This window comes from Vicia villosa, linkage group LG2, assembly GCF_029867415.1.
Source record: "Vicia villosa cultivar HV-30 ecotype Madison, WI linkage group LG2, Vvil1.0, whole genome shotgun sequence".
NCBI lineage: Eukaryota > Viridiplantae > Streptophyta > Magnoliopsida > Fabales > Fabaceae > Vicia > Vicia villosa.
This window is the reverse complement of record NC_081181.1, coordinates 62908397-62924831: the sequence shown is the minus strand read 5'-3', so window position 1 is coordinate 62924831 and position 16435 is coordinate 62908397. Positions and strand designations below refer to the sequence as shown.

The window sequence follows — 16435 nt, the reverse complement described above, 5'->3', positions numbered from 1 at the left end:
ATCTCTCATCTCTTTCTCTCTTCTCTTTTTCTCTCTTTCCTACTTCTCCTCAACCAAACAAAGGGTTAAGGTTCGTCCATCCATTGGACGAGAAAGAGAAAAAAAAAATTTCAGTGGGGTTCGGCCAAGGATTGGCCGATCGTGTACAGTGTATTTTTTTTCTTTTTTTTTTTTGAAAAATTAAATTATTTTTTTTGATTTTTTAATAGAGAATATTTTTATACATTTATATAGGGTGAAAAACATTTCTGAAAACTTAAAATATCCTTTAGATATGCATATTCAAAGACACCCTAAAAAAGTTTGATATTTTGGTTAGTTCGAATATGCATATCCGAAACACCCCAAAAAATTGTCAAATATTTTTTCGGATATGCATATTAGAAAAAATTCATGAGAAATTTGAGATATGCAAATTCGAATTAATCAAAATCTCAATTTTTTATTTATTTTATTTTAAATATTTACTCTTTAAATTATATATATTTTTAATTAATTTTATAAATTTTAATTTCGTCTATTTTAATTATTATTTAAAATTGTTGTCATAATATATATTAATTTGTCTGTTTAATTAAATAGTTTCTATTTAAAAGTTAAGAAATTATTAACTTACTTTAGGATATGAAAAAATAAATAGAAAATTATATTTAGAAATAATTTATTTAATTTTTTTAATAATTTAAAAATTATTATTTTTAATGCAATTTTTTTTAAAAAATACAATAATTTATATTTAATTTTATAAAGATAATAAATATTATTATTTAAAATTTAGAAGAACCAAATAATAATATACATATCCGATGACAATTTTTTTTAGGTGCCTTCGAATATGCATATTTTTATTAACAAAAATACCAAATTCTTTTTAGGGTGTCTTTGAATATGTATATCCAAAAGAGTTTTTAGGGGTATTTTTTACCCTATATAAATGTATAAAAATATTCTCTATTAAAAATAAAAAAAAAAAACATTTGATTTAAAAAAAAAATCCTGTACAGGGTCGGCCAACCCTTGGCCGAACCACAATTAGAGAATTTATTTTTCTCCTTCTCGTCCAATGGGTGGACGAACCTTAAGATAAAATGTGGCATTGTGGTATTTGTTTTTTATGATGTGGCAATGTGGTATATAATTTTGGTTTGCAAAAATCCATAGTTTTATTAAAATAAAATAGAAAAGGACAAGGCATTAATGATCTACAATATCTTTGACGTGAACAACACATAAACTACTCTGATTTGATGTTATCAGAATTGAAAGCACTCAACCAGCTTTCCATATAAGCAAGCACACTCTTTTGAATAAATATCTCTACACTCATTTTCAACAAATCATCTTACTCAACACCACCAAAATTTCAACAAGAGATAAACACAAATCACCATGTTTCATAAAGTTTCATCTTATCGTTTCGGACGCCTGAACTACACTTTGCATGAAATTAATTTCAACGACTTCACCATCAAAATAGGTTTGGATCATGGTGAACAAGTTTTTCTTACGGTTACTTTCACCTCTACATTCAAGCAATGGGACCCAGGAAGAGAAAAAAAAACTAGCTTTACCTGTGAGCTGATTCCACAACCCACTTCTTTCATTTGTTGCATTTATTTCTTATATGTTTCAGTGTTCTTTATATTTTTATTAAAGTTTTATATGCATTTTTCATTGCCAGGAAAGCTCTATGAAACTACTGTGATTTTCTTGATTAATAAGGTAAGACTACCAAATTTCTCAACTTTGTCTTCTTTATATGAAACTAGTAGGATAACTTCGAACGTGTACTGGTACGGATGTATATTTAATAATATCGGATATGTTTTTTTAAAAATTAATTAGGATTTAAATTGTACAGATTAAGATTAATTATTTTTTTTAACATAAATAAAAGGTCAAAGAAACCATTGTAGATGATAATGAAAATGCCAAAGAAGATTTGTGCAGACCCACATTTGATGGTGTGGGTTGGACTGATCTTTGCAGATACAGATAACTAGTTGGCAACCCGTGCGTCCGCACGGGTTCTGGTGTCGGTTGGTGTATCGTTTTGACTAAGAATAGAAAATCTAAATAATATTAGAATCCTTTAAAAAAAATATAATAGGTTAATATATATATTTTTAAATAAATAGAGTAAATGAAAAAAAGTTAAAAAAGTGAGTTATTAGTAAATAAAAGAATGTAAAGAAGATAGGTTGATAGTTAGAATGTGTAGAAATAAATATAATAGGATGATTGTTTAAATATTGGGTTATAAATAGTTAAAGTGAGAAAAAAAATATTTATAATTTGTATATATTGAAAATAAGTAAAACAAATTAGTCAAAAGGGGAAAAAAAAACGAAATAGAAAAAGGGCAATAAAAAAACCACTAATAGAGTTAATAATAAATATAGTTGACATCACAAAGTACTAAAGACAATGTTTCCAAGTTAGTAATGTTTTTGATATTATAGCTGCATTGCAACAGAATTTGTATTTGTTAAAAAGGACAAAAAAAGTACTAAAGTTAATGGGCCCAAGATAAAGACATTAGGATAAATATAGTAGTAATGGGCCCAAGTCATATACATGCAAAAGAAGGAGATATAAAGGTTTTGACCATAACTTAACATAGATTTTTTCCAAAAACGTTAGGGTTTCCGCAACTTGAGCAGCAGTTTGTCGATGGAGCAAGGAAAAGTTTCGCGGTGCAATGACGTACTCCGGCCCATTTAACATCCCCGAACGGTTAGTTGCATGTAGTTAGAATCTTCTGATATTCTATTAGTTATGCAGATGTCGCTGAAATGTGAACATATGTCAAGGGAACTTTTTCGTATGAGTTGAATGTTCATCTTTGTCGTTTTTAAGTTTATCATTTGTTGTTGAAATATCAGGACGAAAGACCAACTCGGATTGGAGAACAGTTGGGAAAGGCTTAAGAGGGAGGCTGAGATTCGGCGAGTCTTGGAGCTGATAAGTGTTGCAGGTCAATGGAGGAGAGCTTGGGAGAGGGCTAACCGCAGGAAGTGGAAGGGATGCCTCTGGAAACGCGAAACTCATTTAAGGGTTGTAATGGGAGCTCTTGAGAAACAACTTACTTCAATACAATGGAAGGCAGGATGGCAATCCGCCCATTCCGGTGTGTGCGTTAAGGGTTCTGGAAAAGCTGAAGGCATGGCTGTAGATGAGGTTGTGATCGGTTCTGGGGATAGGAAAAGGAAGTCCAGAAGAGAGGCAGAACGTAATGTCATTGTATTATCTTCTGATTCTGAAAGGTAAAACCTAAACACGATATATGTAACTTAGATACTATGATGCAAGGTGATATTTATTACAGTTATGTGATTGAAATATGAAGTAATGTAACTATTGGACGTATCTAAGAAAAAAGATGACCTTAAGTAGGTAATAAATAAGGATAAAAGTGGTGTGATAATTGTATAAATGTTTTGATACAATAGGTTTTGTTGTTCTTCTGGATGTAGGGAAGAAAAACATGGTAAAGAATTTGATAAGTGTAAGAAGAGGCAAATGACTAAGAAAGGACCAAGTACAACTGTTGAAGAAAGGTAAAACATAGAGTAACTATTTGGTAGTTACAAATTTATTGTATAATAATATTCGGCTTAATGTTAAATAATTAGGAAGGCTGGTTTATTGTGTTTGTTCTTGTTGTAGGGAAGAGAGGGACGACACAGGATGCAATAAGCTGGATGAGAGTAGAAAGAAGCAATATGGAACAAGTGGCATTGTGAAAGAAAGGAGCTCGGACTGGAAAGGAAAAGAAGTAATGGTAGAGGATGAAGATGACCACATTTCTATTTCATCTGATAAGGAAAGGTAAATATATTAGTTTCTGTTATATATTTAGAAGGTAATTCCAAGAAAATGTGAGAACCTAAATGTTTTAATTGTTTTTATAAATCATAGAAGGCTTTACAACGTAGATTGTGACAACCTGTTATGTTATAGTAATAGAATATAGTTAATTATAGAATAGTTTTAAAAGTATATTTGAAATACAGGCATGATGATGAGTTCGTTGTAATCGAAAAATGAAAAAAGCTGGATCAAGGAGGTCACGAAGCCCGCAACAATGGGCACGCAAGTTCTTGTAAGTTATTTAGTAAAACTCTATATTTGCATGACATTATTTAGGAAGTTCTTGTAAGTTATTCTTGTTTCTAACTCGAGTAATGTATAATTAATTGTAGCAAATTCCTGCTGAGGTAATCACTGGGTGTGAAATGGAAGGCAAGACTAGCATCATGCTCTATGACACGGACAAACAAAAGGGCTATAAATGTGTCCTCAAGAAGAGAGATGGGAAGACTGAAATGTTTCTCTGCAGGGGGTGGTATGAGTTTGCCAAAAGCTGAAACTTCAAGAAAGGTGATATTCTGCATTTCACCATTAGGTACCCTCCTGTGGAAGAAATTCTTGTGTCTGTTTGCCGTGGGAATTATTGAAGAACGTGATGTCGATAAGTTGTGTTTTGTTGTGGAAATCTGTGTATTAAGTTGGGTGATTAAGTAAGTTTGAATTAATGTTGTTGTAAAATATTTCTGGACAACCAAACATGAAATGTGTACTTTGGTATTTGGTAATTAAGTAACTTATATGTGTATTGTGTGGGTTATATTTGGTTGCCTGTGTTTTATGTTTATATATATATGACATGTGACTGGATTTCTAATTTGGAAGGAATATAAATGTTGTTATTAAGAGGTTGGTTTAATTTTGGTAAAAGTTCCCATGACAGAATATTTTATTGGCATATAGATGGTGCGCTGTTGTCATTAATCAGCACAATGTGCCTTTATTAATTTGCAGGTTGTTTATATAAAGTAACAATGTGTCTGTTTGTGTAAGCGCAATTTATATAGGTGGTGCGCCATTGTTATTAAGCAGCACAATGTGGGTGTTTGTGTAAGCCAACTTAAGAATTTTGAACATGCCAAAAAAAAAAACTAAATATTGTAACATGGAGGATAAGACAAATATGATTAATCAATGGATTTTATATACATGACATTTTTTATTTGGAGACCTGATATCAAATCTAAACCTAATAGTGTCACCAACTTTGAACATATTGGTTTGACAGAATTCTTCCCAGTCGGGTCCTAACTTTGTCGGGTATGTAGTGTTTATGTATGCCAAATCCAGTACTGTCCTTGTACCATTATCGCAGCACAAGTTGAGACAGTTGTAATTGTAATCTTTTAAAAGTCCAGCAAAGTCCTCTTCCAATCTCTGTAGCAATAAAAAAAATCAAAGCATAAGTAGTAACAAAAGTTTAAAGAAACTACAAAATAACAATTTTTCTTACCAACTTGGTTTGACAAAATTCAACATTTGTTAGACCGAGGTCGAAAACCATAATGTTGTCTGCGCCCCAAAACCTGCTATGGTAAAAGGGCAATTGCTCGATATGCACTATATTTTTTATGTTGAGGATGCTAAAATTGTCATCCTTATAGTAATCCACCTCAAGAACAACATTAGAGGGGCAATTATAAAATTCTTCAACGTCCTTCCATCCACTAATTATAAGTGGATGAACTTCATCTTTGTTATAGATGAGGACGTGATGCACACCTTGGTTGTTTAGGATGGTCCATGTTTTTGTTATGTTGTTGCTAAAACGACATATAAATGTGGGATCAGTTTCTGGAAATTTCTGCCAAATCATATAGAAGTTATTAAAATAGGTGTGTTAGGAAGTTATAAAAGAATGAAAAGAAAAAAAACAATAAACAAAACTTGTAACCTGTTCAGATAACTTTGCTATTGTGAAGGAGTATTCCAATTCACTGTGACAAAGTTTTCCTATCAAAGCCATATGGAATTGGTGGTAGTTGTAGTTGGGGTACAAAACTCAACTTAAATATTTGTGATTTATCTTCCTAACTTGAGGAATCATATTTAAAGGCAAATGCATAGGATATCATAGTTGAACAGTCCCCCCCAAATATTGTTAAATATTGTGCATAGGATTCCATTTTGAATAGGAGGGATACATATTGCATGGGACCCTAATAACGAAAAATATAGTACAACTCATTGCATGGGAAAACAGGTTGGACATGGCATGCGGTGATGGTAAGAGAAAAGAATATATTCCATTAGCATGTGATATGGTGTGGGCCTATTTTGCATAGAAGTTGTTGTAAATATAATAAAAAACTTGCTGGCAGAATATATTCCAACAGGATGTGCCCATGTGCTGCCAAAGTCTGAGTCCCACGTGAAAGTAATATTGGAAAGAAACAAAGGATGCATTATTGAAACCTTATGATAAAGAAAAAAAAGGAAAGTACACCCAAGCGGAAGATTCCAGTAGATGAAGTTTCAAGCCTTGCTCTGGCGAGAAGCATTGAATTTGAAAGTGTAGTCTCAGGTAAAACAGTTAGATTGTTTTGATTATAATGGCTTGGTTAGTGATGATAATTGGAAATTGATTGTAGTTATAGAGTTAAAAATAATACTTTATGTTGCGGTTTAAAGTTTTGGTAGGTGTTTGTAGGTTTATATTTTTCTATGTAATTGACATATTTACTGAAAGTGGTGTGCAAAAGAAACATAGATTCAAAATACAAATTAAAGTTGGCAATCAAGTTGCTACATGTAGAGTATAACAGTTAAGATTTTTTGAACAAAAATGTTGGGATCCTCTGTCATTTGGATGATCTGCACAGGAAGGTAGGGTTGATTAGAATGCATAATATGGTAATTTATAGTATATATAAACGAAAGTATGTATAGTATAGAAAATGTTATCAACAATTAGTGATAAATATTATTAGGAAAAATATATATATACGTACCGTCTAAATGTTGTTAAAAACTTCCTTATATACAACATTACATGTTGAAAGCTTTGGGATGTTTTTATCATCATGTATCAATATCTTGATACCTTTTTTGGTTGTAACTCGTGAAACGGCAACATAAATCTGTCCATGCGTGAAAACATCCCGAGGTATATAGAGTCCAACCCAATCCAACGATTGGCCTTGTGATTTGTTAATGGTCATGGCGTAGGCTACAATAACTGGAAATTGACGTCTCGATAACTTGAATGGCCAAGGAGATTGAGACGGGGACATATCCATTCGCAGGATATATATAACCTTCCCATTATTGTTATCACCCATCAATTTGGCCTCAAGCACATGAGCAGCCATATTAGTTACTATAAGCCTTGTCCCATTACATAGACCTTGGGATTGATCAATGTTTTGCATAAGCATGATTGGTGTTCCAACCTTTAACTTTAAGTGATGGTTGGGTAGGCCAGAAGTTCTTAAAGAGCTGAGGAATTCTGGGCTAAGCACCTGAAGAATGTTGCTGTCATGGATTTCTGATCGATCAACTGAGTTAGAGCTGTAGTAATCTCTTATTTCCCCTAAAAAATGATACATTAAAAAAGATATAACAATCTTAAGTGGATGCAAGAATAGGCCTATGATAAAAGCAAAATTTTACCTGGCATCATCCCAAGGATATGGTCATTGATATTGTCAACAATGTCCAAAGTTGAAGCAAGAATGGCCCTATTTTTTAGATAATCACACGATTGGTAACAATTTAAGAAATCAGGATATGTACTCTCCACGATGGCTAGAATAGGGTCATCAAAGTCTGTAATTAACAGCTCTGGCGGTATGTCAATGTTAGCATAACCGTCGTTAGGTTCTGAAATTCTTCCCTCTCTTATCTTTAAAAGCCAATCTGAAAAATCCGCAATTTCCTTTTTATCTTCTTCAGTTGGTCCGGAGGATAGACACATATTTTTTTGTCAAATTCAAGACTTTAACATAATGCCAAATGTAAGAAGCGTTAATTGTTGAATGGACAATGTCAGAACGGCTTCCTCCGGGTACAACGGGTAATATCTGACGAAAATCCCCACCAAAAATCACAACCTTCCCTCTGAAAATAGTTTCGGAGTTACTGTAATTACTCATGACATCCTTCAAAGTCCTGTCCAGCGTTTCAAAACAATATTTGTCTGCCATTGGTGCCTCGTCCCATATAATTAGCTTTGCCTCCCTTAGAAGACCAGCGCTAGGGTCATTGAAATTAATCTTGCAAGTTGAGTTTTCAAGACATGGAACTGGCAACTTGAACTTTGAATGAGCTGTACGACCCCCTGGCAACAAAAGAGATGCTATCCCACTTGTTGCAACAGTAAGACAAATCTCATGCTTAGATCTCAATGCACTTGCAAGTGTTCTCCACATATATGTCTTACCGGTTCCGCCATAACCGTGCAGGAAGAAGACACCACCTTGTTGTTTGTTAACGGCATCCATGATTTGGTCGTAAATCTTCCTCTGTTCATCTTGTTAACACCATAATAACAAACAGTATAAAAAGACATACATGTGAAAATGATACTTGTTGACATTTGTTTATATAACCATGTAAATTAGGAATAAGAAATATGTTAATATTAGATTTCATTACCAGTGAGAGATTTGAATAGGTTATCAAACTCCGCCTTCATGTCCTGGATATTGTACTGTCTTTCATCGTATATAAGCCGGTTTCCCAGCTGTTGAATAACATAATCATTCGGATAAGGAATGGGCTTGAAGTCATGTAGGGTACGATGGTTCAGTTGCAGCATTTTTTCGATCTCTATCAATGTCAGCTGCTGGATTGCGTCATCCGGTAATGTCAAATTTGTGGTCCGTATGAAAAAGGCGCCGTTGTAGTAAGATCACAAAAATATGTTACATTATGCGTAAAACTGTTATTGTATTACGTGGTAGTTAAGAATATAAATAGCATGGGATGTTAAAGTTAGTGTACCTGGATTGTTGGCAATTAGTTTTTGCTCATGCAAGAGACCATCGGACAATATAATCCATGATTCTTTCCATACATGGGCAGGACGGTTTACAGCACCTGATAGGAGCATAACAACAAACAGCTTTCTAAGATAATAACCTGTCCCCCAAACACTTGCCTCCTTTAACGCACATATGTATTCTCGGTCGTCATCTAAGAATCCCATTGCAAAGCATGCTTCTCGAAAGGTGTCATACTGTGTTTCACCGACCCTCCTTATATCTTCATAGCAAGTTGGTCCCTTAGCCACCGTCAACATCATCCGCAAATAGAAAAGTTCCCCGGTTGTCGGTGCAACCCACACCAAACGTCCGATAGTGAACCCTCTTTTTCGTGGCTTCCACAATCTGTTTCTCTTAACATAAACAAACTTGGTAATAAATTCACCGTATGTTAATGACTGGGCTTCCTCATATCTTGCATTTGCTACCAGCCAAGACGTGAACATAGATTCTGTTACGCTTGCACTCTCTAAGACATGCTCCATTTGTTCACAATCTTTATAATAGACAGCCTTTTCACCAATGAGATGGAAAAACATTTGCTCAACAGCAGGTTTCCTCCCATGAACCTTGTATGAAAATATTCGCCAACACGCCTCACTCGGAGAAACATACCTACAATCGAGATATTGTTTGATCTCATCTACACATTCATGCTGTAGTCCGGTGTTTGACTTAGAAGCTACCACACTTGCACCGGTTCTGTCATATCCTTTGTGAATGTATTTGAATAGATACTTGATAGAAGTGCATTGGTTACACCATTCCATATTAGTATGTGCTTGATATTTCAACAATAACCGAGTGTTATAGGGGACCACATTTCTATTATCCAGCTTGATATTATTTTTTGTAATTACATGGGTGTTGGATCTTCTTCTATATAATGGATAACCTTCAGCATTGACAACTGTATCTTCGATGAATTTTTTTGGATAATATTTAGAACATTGCTGATTTCTCATACATCGTGAATTAGGCCACGAAAGACCGCACGGTCCATGTATCATATGTGATTTTACCAGTGCGTATAAAGCAGGATGAAGCGTAGGATCAGGAATCTCGACACAAATGATGTTATCAATGTCGGACGGCGTTGGATACTTGCTTTGGGGGTGCAAGAAGATCAAAATGTGGGCATGGGGTAAGCCTCGCTTTTGAAACTCAATTGTATACATAACTGCATAAAAAACTTTTAAAGAATTGGTAAATGTGAATATTAAAGAATAGTGAAGAAGTAGAATTGTAGTGGGGTTAAAAACTTACATGCCAAAACTTTCCCAAGAATATGTTTTTTTGTTAAATCAACCATAAGCTCTTTAAACTTGATGTTGAAAACTTTGGCAACAATGTCAGGCCTATCATGAGGTTTTAAATTTTTCGGGGACAGCAACCGTGTAATCTCAGGCCAATTTGGGTTGCATGTGAAGGTGATAAACAAATCTGGGAACCCCAATCTGCTTGAAATTGCCATACCGTCGAAGTAAATTTGATCCATGTATCGTTTGCTACCCACAAAAGAAGATGGTAAAACAACACGTTTACCCTGTTTGTTACCTGGATTTTGGTCTCCTTGCTCACATCTTTGTTGCAAATTATTGTATTTTCCGACCCTTAACTTGGATTGATTTTTTCGCAACCAATTGAGTCGTTTTGATTCCATCATAGCGTAACCATCAATCAAAAATTGTTGGAAAAGTTTCCTTGAGTACAAGTGTTTTAGGTTCATCTGTGTGTTCTTGGAGACGAAAACACAGCCAATCCTTGATAGATTGCCTATTCTTCCTTGTAACAGTTGTCTCATCTTGATACTTGTGAAGGATATTATTCCGGTATCCATCTTCACCGTAGCAAAAAATCAATGGGTATTGATATGAAAGATAACTTGGATTGAACTCATCTATTCTTTGTAATTTACCACTCCGGTATTGAACCACAATGTCTCTCATTTCACCTGTGTCAACATCTCCAACAATAAGGGCAGCAACTTCCGCAACGGTTGGCATATTATACACACGACCATCGTCATGTCTGTCACTGATAAGTTTCAGCCGCAATTCGACGTATGGATTGGCCTTAAACATATCACGTGCCATTCGAAACGCTTTGGCAAGAACATTAACTTCATCTAACATACTCTTTAACTTTGCTACATTAGATGTTTCAATAGATGTATTGTCCATGAAATACATAATAGCAAACACAGTGTTATTTGTTTAAGTAATCGTATAAACACTTAGGTATTTTTAGGAGAGGAAACATCATTACTTGAAACAACGCATTCTGTTTGTAATTTCGTGGTCAGTGTCGTAAATGTACAATTGGGCATATTGTGGTAGTGCACCATTTGGTGGTATAAGACTGCCTATCCGGTGACATGTTTGACCGTGTAGGCGCATTGTCGGAGGACCTCCTCCCTTGGGAATCTCGGTGTCAAATTTCATTCCCGGAGATGTAAACGAAAACATTGCATTGTATGTTCGTATATTGGCTTGAAAGTTTTTGCTCTCAGGATCAGTTTTGTGATGAAGTAGCTTTTCTAACAGTAACGGTGGTTGTTTCATGTAGGGTAAAACAATTTTACCGCTTCTGCAACACAATTCGAATTTTGGAACAGAAGTATGTTTTCTCATATTCTTCCGCTCTGCATACCACATGCAAGCTTGGCAAATTATACATTCCCACACAGGGTCACCAATGTCAGAATAAGCTGCAGAAAAAAAATATATGTATTGATTTCAAACGGGTAGTAATTTAGGCGGATATCTATATCAATAGAAGTTAAATAGCAACTTACACTGGTTGTGTTGATCATGAATATCATCAGGTTCTACGGAGTCATCTGAATCAGAGTTGTGTCCAAATGAGTCGCAATTTTCAGAATCTCCATCGGTATCATCGGAGGAATAATCTGTTCTACTTACATTAGGATTAGGAGGAGATAAAAATTGTGGGTTTGATATTTTAGGAGAAGTGTGGGAATTGTTAAGAGCAGCAGGGGTTGTAATTAGTAGTTGATTTTGGGTGAATCTTTGCCGCTTGCCGATGTTTGATGATTCACCTAAATGGAACGTTGGAGGTGTCTCCACATTGTTAAAACGGCTGAACAGATTCACCCCATTGCCGGCAAGAATTCTTGATCTTTTTTTGTTTTGTAAACAGGAAACATGGTGTTGAGATGGTAGTGTGTGGGAATCGTTAGAGATAGTAGGCTGGAGAGGAGATCTTGAGGCAGAGAATGTTTCAGCAGTAGGTGTTGATGTTGGATGGTTTTCTTTGTTATGGCCATGGTTAGAGAGTTTATTTTTTGACAACAAAATCCTCCTCCTTTTTCTTGCAAGAGTTGTAGTGGAATCATTTGCATCAAAGGGGTTGCCATCCATTGAAAGTCACTGACTTGAAATGAAGAAGTTGATTGTATGAAGTGTAGTTCGAACCAACAAATGGATGGAGCTTGATTATATTTGAAAACAGAACAAATGTTACATACCAAACTTCTTGAACAAAGGAGGGAACTAATTGTTCCTTGATCAAAAAAAAAAAAGAGAGGGAAACAGGATGTCAATTTGAAAAAAGCTGGGAAAATTTGAAATTTGAAATAAGGGCACATATGAATAATAATATAAAATAATTCAGAATATCCTCTACATAAGAGTACCAAATAAGCAAAAAAAATAAAAATAAGTAGCCCAAGATCATAGGCAGTAGGAGGCAGTACTTTTTCTTATTTTAGGGAATCATTGTGCAGGTTCCAAGCAAAACTTGATGGAAGTGAGACATGAAAGGGGGCTACCTTTACACAAAAGCCAAAAGCGAACCAATTGACTCAAGTAAGTGTCTAATCAATGATTATTTAAATAAGTATGTTGTACTACTTGATAAAAAAGTAAAAGTCTTTGTAACAGAAAATTAAAATATGTTTTCTCATTAAAAAATCCTTATTAAGTTAGTATGTATTTTTTTGTGACGTAGTTTCCAGTTTGTTGTTAGGCAGAAGAAAAGTATCAAAATGTGAGGCTGTTGTAGTAGTTGATCATATTACTCATATACTAAATATAAACGTGGTAAAAAGTGTGGTGATGATATAAAGAGAAATGCTGCTGTCTCATGTAATAAAAAACCAAATAATGCCGTCGAGTAACGATGTTAAAAAGACGGGACAGTAGTATAATACCGAAAGCATACATTATATTGATTTCACAGTAGTATGAAACCGTAACATTCGTTAGATTGATCGAACAGTAGTTGAATAATTCTGTGATATTACAACAAAAAAAGGTAGTTTCCAAATAAAATCCCTACATAAAATGACCCCAAAATAATAGCAGTCATGACAATATTATCAATTATTTTTCAATCTTCACTAATTTCCTAGTGATCCTGGTTGGTTTCTTAAGTTTAGTCGAAGACAAATCTCCTTCGCTGTGTGTTGCATGACTTGTAGATTCAATGGATGGATCCGGGTTCTGTCTTTTTGCCGTAGGTGTAACTGGTTCACCGTGCAATTTGGAAGTAATTTCAAGATCCTGCATTTAAAAAGAAGTGAGAAAGAAGTAATTTGATGGCGGTAAATAAGTGGCATTTGTATATGTCTCAAAACCACACCGTAACAATGTCGGAATCATCAATAGGAACAGCCTCATCAACACTCTCCTTGACCTATAAAAAAATGAATAAAAGTAAATCAGAAATAAAACTCGACATGTATTCAACTAAGTTAGAAGAAAATGTTAGACACAGGGCAAGACAAATGTTACATGGTTGACAGGGGCGTTAAGCTGTTGTGAAGTAACTGCAGTTGCATCCACCCATTCAGCTTTTAGTTGATCCACTATAGGTTTATCTTTCACCAACATGATGACAGAGCAATTAGACCAATCTGGTTGCCACTTGACTTTGAAGGCAAGTTCCTGATCCAGGAGCTTGTCAAGTGCCAGCGGGAAATCAAGGGGATCAAATATTCCAGCCTACATAAAAATGAATATATACACCATGAGTTACTATATCAGTGTTGAACCAGTATGTTTTAAAAATCATTAGTGATACATTTGTTGGTACCTGAAACATTGTTTCGCGCATATGAGCAGCCGACACCTCCAATAGTTCCTCACTTTCCTTGTCCCACAAAACAAACTTGCATTTTGTACCAGCATGAAGAACACCCACCTTTATTTTATACCTAAGTTTGTACCATTAAAAATGTAAGCTCACATTTCACAGATAAAGTTGGTGTTTTATTTATTTGATCAAATAAAGAACTGGCGTTTATACCTGAATATGGCAGTTTCAGTGTCATGTCCCTTTACACACTTGTAGGGAGGTTTATCACCGGTGACTTTATTTGGACATTCATGGCATGCTTGGTAGTACCAGCCATATTTTGAGGCAAAGATTTTTGTAATTGTAGCAACAGTAGCACAAAAAGTAGTCTGAGTTTACAAAAGGGTGGTTAACAGAAAATCAAATATAATAAGAGTTAGACTATATTTGCCTAAAAAAAAATGAAAGATTACTACGTCTTTGAGTTTAACTATTTGCTCAAGAGGAAGAAGAACATCATTAGATAACAATTTTTGGGTAGGTGATTGGCGAGAAGTGTATGAGTTTTGCGACCTGCCCTGAGACTGCTGAGTGCGAAGGCCCGAGACAGCCATTATAGTATCCTGTGTAAGCCTGAAAATCCAAATAACATAGTCAGAGTTAATTATGAAGGATGAAACCAAGTGCAGTATATTGTAATAAACCAAGTGAGTACATTTTGGCAAATTGTTTGATAGTCTCCATGTCTTCATTAATAGCCAGTTTGGTGACATTGTAAGTATTGGTAACAGATAGTGGATATTTGCCTGAAATCACAAAATTAGTTAATAACAATATCTACTTGAAAACATAAAACACACTTTATAAAGATTAGGAACCAGTATGGGAGTAATATATACCAAAAGCTTCTTTGACTTTTGCATATTGAATCAGAATCACAACCGGAATGGCAATATCGACCTGCCGTTCAACGTAGTTGATAAACTGCACCGCGTACGCCTCCCATAACGTAACCGTTATAGTGTTGTTGCTACAGAAATGCACATTTAAACTACGATATCAGACAAAATATAAGATATAAAGGGCTACCATTAAGATGTATGCAAGGTAACAAACAAACTTTCAACCTCAAGTCGCGAATGACAAAGTTGACCTGTTGCTTTTTACTTCCAACCTGGGCCTGTGTGTACCCAATTTCATCAACCACTCCGATAACATCTGTATAAGTCATTGGCAAAACGTGGATCAGGTAAAACGAAATATCAGATGCAGAGTGGTACACAAAAGATGATATTGTCCCAAAACGGAAATAGAGTTTGACCTAAAAGCTGATCTTTATTCCATTTCCCAGTTAAAATATCAAGAAAAGGAGTGAGTCTCCAAGCCTTTTCCTAAATCTGATGCACGTTTCTGTCCCCAACTTTGGTACCACTAGTAAATTTAAGGAGGTACTTGTGAGCAGAAGGTTTGAATAGTAGATCATTAAGCTGAACTTGGAAGTTTGCAATAGTGTAAGTATCATTAACAACAAAGAGCGAATCAAAACTCTGCCTATACACGGGAGATACGATAACATGGATATCACTTCCCTATCAAAACCAAAACAAACTCAATCCATCAATATCAAATAAAATATAAAATATAGACTGCAGGCAACGATAAATAAGAAAAAAATATACTCTTTAACACCTCCCTACAACCAAATATAAACCTATTTGAAGGAAGAAACACTGTTTGAAAAAAGAAAATATCAATACAAAATCTTCGTCATTATAACCTCCCAACAACCCAATCTTAACCTTCCAAAACAAAATATACTGTTTGAAAATATAGAGAATCACGAACAGATTCAACGAAAACAACCAAAAAAATGGCAAATCTTAAAAATGTTGAAACTAACCTCAGAATCATAAACAACCATCTCAAAATGTTCCTTGTTGTTAGAGATGACACTCCATTTGTGATGTATTTTAACAGCAACTTTTCAAAGTTCCTTTTCATCGTTAACATCAGCGATTTTTTCCAGCGGTCATGCCATTTTCTTGCCTCAAGTTAGGGTTTAAACTATGGCTACAGCTTCAGCTTCGGTCGCGGAGGAAGTTGTATCTTCAAATAAGTGTTGAATGGTTTGCAAGGGCTTGAAAGGTGAAGGTTGAGAGAATGGTGAGTGATGGCAGAGGAAGAGGGAGAAAAACGAAAGATTGCATATGGGATTGTGTTTGGAAAGCAACATTGGGAGTAAGGAAAATCTGTAAATGGTGACAGATTCTACTTGGAGGAGGACATTGCCTCACCCGGTTCAGTTACATCAGAAATAAAAGGACAAATAGTACATAACTTGACCAATAGGGAGAGCAAGAGAAGAAACTAATACTTAGATTCAAGCCAAAGTCAGAATTTAGTCACCAAAAGTATTATTTGGACACATTTTAACCCTAAAATTAATAGGTGGAATTTTCTAACCAAAGGGCATATTAGTATTTATCAGGTACTTGTGTTTTCTTATTTTATAGATGTCTTAGACAAACATAAAAAAGGAA

General features: G+C 34.8%; 4 protein-coding genes across 4 annotated transcripts; 1 reads left to right on the top strand and 3 right to left on the bottom strand.

Moving 5' to 3' along the window:
- Positions 1-1254: 1254 nt before the first annotated feature.
- On the top strand, positions 1255-6655 carry LOC131650975 (uncharacterized). Its single transcript, XM_058920672.1, has 8 exons — positions 1255-1573; positions 1682-1722; positions 2644-2736; positions 2886-3266; positions 3477-3560; positions 3670-3831; positions 4017-4105; positions 4206-6655. The coding sequence occupies exons 3-7, from the start codon at positions 2702-2704 to the stop codon at positions 4048-4050; spliced, it is 696 nt and encodes a 231-aa protein (XP_058776655.1). The 5' UTR covers positions 1255-1573; positions 1682-1722; positions 2644-2701; the 3' UTR covers positions 4051-4105; positions 4206-6655.
- A 169-nt stretch (positions 6656-6824) lies between these two features.
- Positions 6825-7786, bottom strand: LOC131649221 (uncharacterized). Its single transcript, XM_058918978.1, has 2 exons — positions 7483-7786; positions 6825-7402 (listed from the first exon to the last, which is right to left on the bottom strand). Exons 1-2 carry the CDS (start codon positions 7784-7786, stop codon positions 6825-6827), a joined length of 882 nt encoding a protein of 293 aa, XP_058774961.1.
- Positions 7787-7801: 15 nt separating this feature from the next.
- LOC131649220 (uncharacterized) lies at positions 7802-8729 on the bottom strand. Its single transcript, XM_058918977.1, has 3 exons — positions 8467-8729; positions 7923-8341; positions 7802-7807 (listed from the first exon to the last, which is right to left on the bottom strand). The coding sequence occupies exons 1-3, from the start codon at positions 8627-8629 to the stop codon at positions 7802-7804; spliced, it is 588 nt and encodes a 195-aa protein (XP_058774960.1). The 5' UTR covers positions 8630-8729.
- A 4472-nt stretch (positions 8730-13201) lies between these two features.
- LOC131649219 (uncharacterized) lies at positions 13202-15816 on the bottom strand. Its single transcript, XM_058918976.1, has 12 exons — positions 15796-15816; positions 15653-15712; positions 15325-15484; positions 15023-15113; positions 14795-14925; positions 14611-14701; positions 14372-14528; positions 14127-14284; positions 13914-14034; positions 13613-13822; positions 13461-13514; positions 13202-13381 (listed from the first exon to the last, which is right to left on the bottom strand). Exons 1-12 carry the CDS (start codon positions 15814-15816, stop codon positions 13202-13204), a joined length of 1434 nt encoding a protein of 477 aa, XP_058774959.1.
- Positions 15817-16435: the final 619 nt, after the last annotated feature.

Coding starts and splice junctions, on each gene's coding strand:
- LOC131649219 (XM_058918976.1), bottom strand. CDS start 15,816: ATGGTTGTTTATGATTCTGAG. Junction 14,285..14,371: donor AAATAGTTAAACTCAAAGAC/GTAGTAATCTTT, acceptor TTGTAAACTCAG/ACTACTTTTTGTGCTACTGT. Junction 13,382..13,460: donor ATGATTCCGACATTGTTACG/GTGTGGTTTTGA, acceptor TTTTAAATGCAG/GATCTTGAAATTACTTCCAA.
- LOC131649220 (XM_058918977.1), bottom strand. CDS start 8,629: ATGCTGCAACTGAACCATCGTACCCTACATGACTTCAAGCCCATTCCT. Junction 8,342..8,466: donor CCTATTCAAATCTCTCACTG/GTAATGAAATCT, acceptor GGTGTTAACAAG/ATGAACAGAGGAAGATTTAC.
- LOC131649221 (XM_058918978.1), bottom strand. CDS start 7,786: ATGTGTCTATCCTCCGGACCAACTGAAGAAGATAAAAAGGAAATTGCG. Junction 7,403..7,482: donor TATCCTTGGGATGATGCCAG/GTAAAATTTTGC, acceptor ATCATTTTTTAG/GGGAAATAAGAGATTACTAC.
- LOC131650975 (XM_058920672.1), top strand. CDS start 2,702: ATGACGTACTCCGGCCCATTTAACATCCCCGAACG. Junction 3,267..3,476: donor TTATCTTCTGATTCTGAAAG/GTAAAACCTAAA, acceptor TTCTGGATGTAG/GGAAGAAAAACATGGTAAAG. Junction 3,561..3,669: donor AGTACAACTGTTGAAGAAAG/GTAAAACATAGA, acceptor TTCTTGTTGTAG/GGAAGAGAGGGACGACACAG.